The sequence below is a fragment of the Nilaparvata lugens genome, chromosome 13 (genome assembly GCF_014356525.2).
Source record: "Nilaparvata lugens isolate BPH chromosome 13, ASM1435652v1, whole genome shotgun sequence".
Classification (NCBI taxonomy): Eukaryota; Metazoa; Arthropoda; class Insecta; order Hemiptera; family Delphacidae; genus Nilaparvata; species Nilaparvata lugens.
In genome coordinates this window covers 10,486,784-10,493,523 of record NC_052516.1, presented here as the reverse complement: position 1 = coordinate 10,493,523, position 6,740 = coordinate 10,486,784, and the positions used below count along the sequence as shown (strand labels likewise).

Here is a 6,740-nt window from a genome sequence, read left to right as displayed (position 1 = left end):
AAACTTTACACTATTTTCTCTTTATTTTATTTTGTGTTCAATTTTCTAGTTTTTCGAAATTTAATTTAAACGTGGACTGCGACTACGCCCCGTTTTGGAAAGCCAATTTTCTGACTCCATCTGTTTAAAGTCTAGAACTTAGCTAAATCCCGAACTCGGAAACCGGCCATTACTGTTATCTCAAGCCGATAGTCCACGTAGTTCTTTCCAGTGAAGCTTTATGACGCTGGTAGTCTCTCATACTGTGCCGTTCATACACTCTTACCCGTCAAAACAAAACAGTAAAAATCGACAGTAATCGGCTTGAGATAACAGTAAAAGTTGCGACATAAACGCCCTATACCATGGGATATCTACTTATGCTATTGTTTCTCTATGATACAGTATCACCACAAAATGATACATAAGAAGGTGGGCATCTAGCTTTAAAATGAATGATTGAATGTGGTTTGTGTTGTTGTTGTCGCCAGGAGGGTGTGGCATAGAGGGCGAGGATGACCGATGGGACTTTGGCACTGCTGCCGGGTTCTACCTGGACGCCACCCGTGAGCCATGGGCCACCAACTACCGCATGTACTCCTATGTCACACAGGAGCTGCCGCAACTCATCACCCAACACTTCCCCGCACTGGATACTAGCAGGCAGAGCATCATGGGTCACAGGTGGGTCATATACTGTCTCTCAATCACAATGAATCAATTATGTCAATTGAATTAAAGCTATCAATTGCTGTTTCTATGTACAGTAACTAAATATAATCACAGTATAACCTTTGGAACTTGAATAAGTAAGTATGGTAGATAATTGACCGAAGCGAAGCTGAGGTCTTAGTTTCGACTCGATCGGCTTTTGTCTGTTTGTTTGTTTGTACCGCAGTTACAGTCGCAGCTATTGTCCGATTTGGATGAAATTTGGTATGCAAGTTCTTTGAAACAAGGCGCAGAAACGTATGTGTAACGATTTTTGGTAAGACCTCCGGTTTTTTTGTAATATTCAAAAAACTGTAGAATAACCTCAAAAGTTACTTTGAAGATACATCAATTCATGTTCCTACTTTTTCGCATCCACTGTAATCAGGGCATGGTGTACAAGTCGGTTAGAGCGTAGTTAATTTAGACAATTTTTATAACATAAAATAGACAATTTTTATAATGATAAAAATAAATCAACAACTATTTTAGTTGTAGACAATATTTAACATCATAAACATTTCTTTGATCTCCAACTTCTTTTATTCATAACTGTTAGTTAGACTACTATTTTAGCTATTTTTAAACTGAATTTTCAGTTTATCAGGTACAATCATTATTGTATTGTATGCATTTTTGCGTCGCTCTACAGTGTCAAGTCTTTTTTTCCTTTTGGTATGAGATCGGAAACCGATTTGTGAGCATTAACATTCTGCATAAGCATAACAAGCCATAACATTGAATCCACTTTTCATGAAAAACATCATTAGCAACCTCCTGTCATTGTCACCAACAAACCCATCTTATTTAGAATCATTTTCCGTCTCACCATCGTCTGTGAGACGATTCATCATCTAAATTGCCTACTGCATATTCCATTTTTCCGTCAGTTGACCGATTTCTTATGATTAATTATTTGAAAAGTTGTAATATATGTTTATATTGTAAATATGGAGACGATATAAAGGTACCTCCTTGATAAGTCCGGTGTCCCTGGAAACAGTGTCTCTAGCACTTTCAATGGAGAAAATAATGGATGGCACGGCTAAATCTTCACAATATACTGTACTGGCCCTTCTCATAGATTGAAGTTGTATTCATGAGCGAGGTCTACCGTTCGCAGAACTACTAGTTTCTTGTTTTGTATCCTATTTTCTTCCGTATCATATTATTATTCTGTGTCTCCTTATCAACTTCTTCTTAATCTCTTTTGATATGTGTGTATCTCCTCCACATCTTCTTCGTATCATCCTATCAATCTGTATCTTTTAATCATCTTCTGTATCATCTTATTATCTGTATCTTTTAATCATCTTTTAATCATCTTTTGATATGTGTGTATCTCCTCCACATCTTCTTCAGTATCATCCTATCAATCTGTATCTTTTAATCATCTTCTGTATCATCTTATTATCTGTATCTTTTAATCATCTTCTTCTGTATCATCTTATTAATCTGTATCTTTTCATCAACTTCTTGTGTATCTTATTATTTTCTTCCGTATCATCTTATTATTCTGTATCTCCTTATCACTTCTCCTTAATCATCTTTTAATATTTATCTCCTCCACATCTTCTTCTGTATCATCTTATTAATCTGTATCTTTTCATCATCTTCTTCTGTATCATCTTATTAATCTGTATCTTTTCATCATCTTCTTCTGTATGAACTTATTAATCTGATTCTTTTCATCATCTTCTTCTATATCATCTTATTAATCTGTATCTTTTCATCAACTTCTTGTGTATCTTATTATTTTCTTCTGTATCAATTATCATTCTGTATCTCCTTATCAACTTCTCCTTAATCATCTTTTAATATTTATCTCCTCCACATCTTCTTCTGTATCATCCTATGAATCTGTATCTTCTTATAAACTTCTACTGAATCATCATATCAATCTATATATCTCTTTTCTGTATAGGGCTACTTGTAATATTTCTTTTCTTTATTTTCTTTATATACAATCTTTATTATCATATTCATGTGTATGTTCTTACCAACTTCTTGTGTATCTTATTATTTTCTTCTGTATCATCTTGCTAATCTGTATCACCTTATCATCTTGTTGTGTATCTTATTCTCTTCTTCCGTATCATGTTCTAGTATGGGCGGTCACGGCGCACTGATCTGCGCCCTGAAGAACCCGGGCCTGTACAAGAGTGTGTCGGCATTTGCGCCCATTTGCCACCCGACTGCGGCGCCTGTCGGGCGCAGTGCATTCGAGGGATATTTGGGCGCAGAGCAGGAGGACAAGTGGGCCCAGTATGACGCTACCTGTCTTGTACAACACTACGACGGACCTCCGCTGCAGATACTCATCGATCAGGTCAGAGGTTATGATCCGAACGCATTCATTGTTTGAATGAATTCTACAAACCATGGGATATCTTCTGATTCTATTTTTACTTTCCTTGCCCTACTACCATAGGTAAGGAAAGTATTGCTTTCCAAAAAAATTAAGGTACCCCAATTTCAAGTTTTCTATACGTTTCAAGGTCCCCTGAGTCCAAAAACATGATTTTTGGGTATGGTCTGTGTGTGTGTATGTGTGTGTATGTCTGTGAACACGATAACTCCATTCCTAATTAACCGATCGACTTGAAATTTTAAACTTAAGGTCCCTATACCATGAGGACCCGACAGTAAGAAATTCAATAAAATTCAATTCAAGATGGCGGAAAAAATGGCGGATAATTACTAAAAAACCATGTTTTTCACGTTTTTCTCGAAATGGCTCTAACGATTTTCTTCAAATTTATATCATGGATAGCTATTATGAGCCCTATCAACTAGCATAAGTCTCATTTCTGGGAAAATTTCAGGAGCTCCGTAATATTCTTGAGAAAAATGGCGGAAAATGACTAAAAAACCATGTTTTTCACGGTTTTCTCGAAAACGGCTCCAACGATTTTATTCAAATTTATACCATGGATAGCTATTTTTAAGCCCTATCAACTGGCATAAGTTTCATTTCTGGGAAAATTTCAGGAGCTCCGTAATATTCTTGAGAAAAATGGCGGATAATGACTAAAAATCCATGTTTTTCACCGTTTTCTCTAGGGTATCAGCGTAAATGATACAGTATCACCACAAATGATACAGTATCAACACAAATGATACAGTATCACCACAAATGATACAGTATCATCTCAACTTGATACACAACACCATAATTTGATACAAAACTTCCAAACTTTGAATGAATTCTACAAACCATGGGATATCTTCTTATGCTATCAGTGTAAATGATTCAGTATCACCACAAATGATACAGTATCATCTCAACTTGATACACAACACCATAATTTGATACAAAACTTGCAAACTTTGAATGAATTCTACAAACCATGGGATATCTTCTTATGCTATCTTTTCTCTATGGTATCACCATACATGATACAGTATCACCACAAATGATACAGTATCATCTCAACTTGATACACAACACCATAATTTGATACAAAACTTCCAAACTTTGAATGAATTCTACAAACCATGGGATATCTTCTTATGCTATCTTTTCTCTATGGTATCACCGTAAATGATTCAGTATCACCACAAATGATACAGTATCACCACAAATGATACAGTATCATCTCAACTTGATACACAACACCATAATTTGATACAAAACTTCCAAACTTTGAATGAATTCTACAAACCATGGGATATCTTCTTACGCTATCTTTTCTCTAGGGTATCAGCGTAAATGATTCAGTATCACCACAAAACGATACCTCTTACATAATAATGCACTTGTTCTTTTACATTTTCCCACCATTTGGTACACTAGTATATTCAATGTTAGCCCACTTTCAGTGTGTTTGTACCCTAACTGACCTGCGACATTCAAGGCTATAACTATAATCATAGAGGAAATATAGCATCAGAGGATATGCCATGGTATAGGGCGTTTATGTTGCAGACTTCACTGTTAAATCGAGCCGATAGTCCACGTTGTTGTTTTTGGTGGAGCTATGTGACGCTGGTAGTCTCTCATATTGTGCCATTCTCACACTCTCACCCCAACAAAACAGTAATAATTGACTGTAGTCGACAGTAATCGGCTAGACCTAACAAAAAATCGGCTTGAAATTTGGAACATAGAGAACCTTTTCCATGGGATATCTTCTCATGCTATCTACTCTCTATGGTATCACCATAAATGATACAGTATCACCACAAACTGATACAGTTTCAGCACAATATGATACAGTATCATCTTAACTTGATACATATCACCATAATTTGATACAAAACTTCTAAACTTTGAATGAATTCTACAAACTTTTTGTGTAGTTGAGAAGTTGATATTGTGGTAATTATTCATATTGAATGAAAAAGACTAAGAAATTGTCAAAAAACCACTGATTTATTGATAATTAGAAAGACCGGTTCCGGTTATTACACCATTGTCAATCTCTGATAAACCGTTTATCATCTCTGATTATCCATCATCATTAACCATCGTTTATCAGAGATTGACAATGGTGTAATAACCGAAACCGGTCTTTCTAATTATCAATAAATCAGTGGTTTTTTGACAATTCTTAGTCTTTTTCATTCAATTCTACAAACCATAGGATATCTTCTTATGCTATATTTTATCTAGGGTATCACCGTAAATGATTCAGTATCACCACAAAACATTACCGTATCACCACAAATGATACAGTTTCAGCTCAACTTGATACACAACACCATAATTTTATACATAACTTCCAAACATTGAATGAATTCCACAAACCATGGGATATCTTCTTATGCTATTCTTTCTGTATGATACTATGCAGTGACGTGCATCAACATGTTTCGATGGGAGAAATAAAATAGGCAATTTTGAAATTACTGCTACTATTTTCAAAATAAATGAATAATGAAGTGAATTTTAATAGTTCCATTATTAAATAAAAACACACATTTGTTGTCAAATTCTACACACTTTAAACTGTGTGTTTTTATTTCATTGTGGAACGGTTCTACAATATTGACAATTACTCAGTCGAATTTTTAAATACTGTAGTTTCATATTATGAAAGTGGAATTCATTTCCAGGATCTCTCATATTATCAAATTCAAGTTCTGTGTTCAAACATAAGTACTACATTCAATGATTTAAAATAAAACATTATTATGAATGAAATTTCTCATGAAATTTTATGAATGCTCTTTGCTCAAACATAGGTACTACATTCAATGGTTCTAAGATGAAATATTATTTCGAATTACATTTAATTTAATCTTATTTTAAATTTGATTTTCAGGGCCTGTCCGATAAATTCCTAGAGGCCGGTCAACTGCAGCCCGATGAGTTTGTAGCCGCTTGCAAAAATGCTGAAATGGCAGTTATTTTGAGAAAGCGCGAGGGTTATGATCACGGCTACTTCTTTATTTCTACTTTCATTGAAGAACATTTCAAGCATCACGCTCAGTACCTGAAAAGCTAAAAGGAATCTACCTGCAAAGCTTGGTAAAATCTACCTGAATAGGTCAAATAATCTACTTGAATAACAACTGAAGAAACATGATCCGTCGAGTTGCATTGAACAACAAAAGTTCGTCTCAAGAGTGAGTAATATAATATGGAATTGAATCATTACAATAAAATTGTTGGAATTCATGAATTATGTTATTGAATGAATAAATTGCAAACGTTCGGAACCCATTTAAAGTTGTAGGTCCTCTCTTATCCTCCTTAATGATCCTTCCAATTATTCCTTCGTTAATTTCACCTTCAAAATTTTACTGGTTCTCTACCTCTAACAAAATTTTCTCCATAACTAAATTTTCTTAGGATAATCAACTTTGTTAGAAGTCTAAACAGAGAGGTTCAATTATTGTATCTCGAAAATATTGTTTAGCACACATTTCACATAAACTTGATTTATCCAATATATTTTTCCCGTTGTTCAGTGTTTTTTTGGTGATATGAACATTGAAGCTACCAGAAATAATAGAGTTGATAAAGATGCAATTTTTCGGGTTTTTCAAGAAATACTGTGTTATTTTGAAGTGATATTGAGTCTCAAGCATCTTGTTCATTGACT

At 34.6% G+C, this 6,740-nt stretch overlaps 1 protein-coding gene across 1 annotated transcript; it reads left to right on the top strand.

Moving 5' to 3' along the window:
- The first annotated feature begins 282 nt into the window (after window positions 1-282).
- Window positions 283-6,358, top strand: LOC120354011 (S-formylglutathione hydrolase). Its single transcript, XM_039439798.1, has 3 exons — window positions 283-663; window positions 2,797-3,019; window positions 5,958-6,358. The coding sequence occupies exons 1-3, from the start codon at window positions 443-445 to the stop codon at window positions 6,138-6,140; spliced, it is 627 nt and encodes a 208-aa protein (XP_039295732.1). The 5' UTR covers window positions 283-442; the 3' UTR covers window positions 6,141-6,358.
- Window positions 6,359-6,740: the final 382 nt, after the last annotated feature.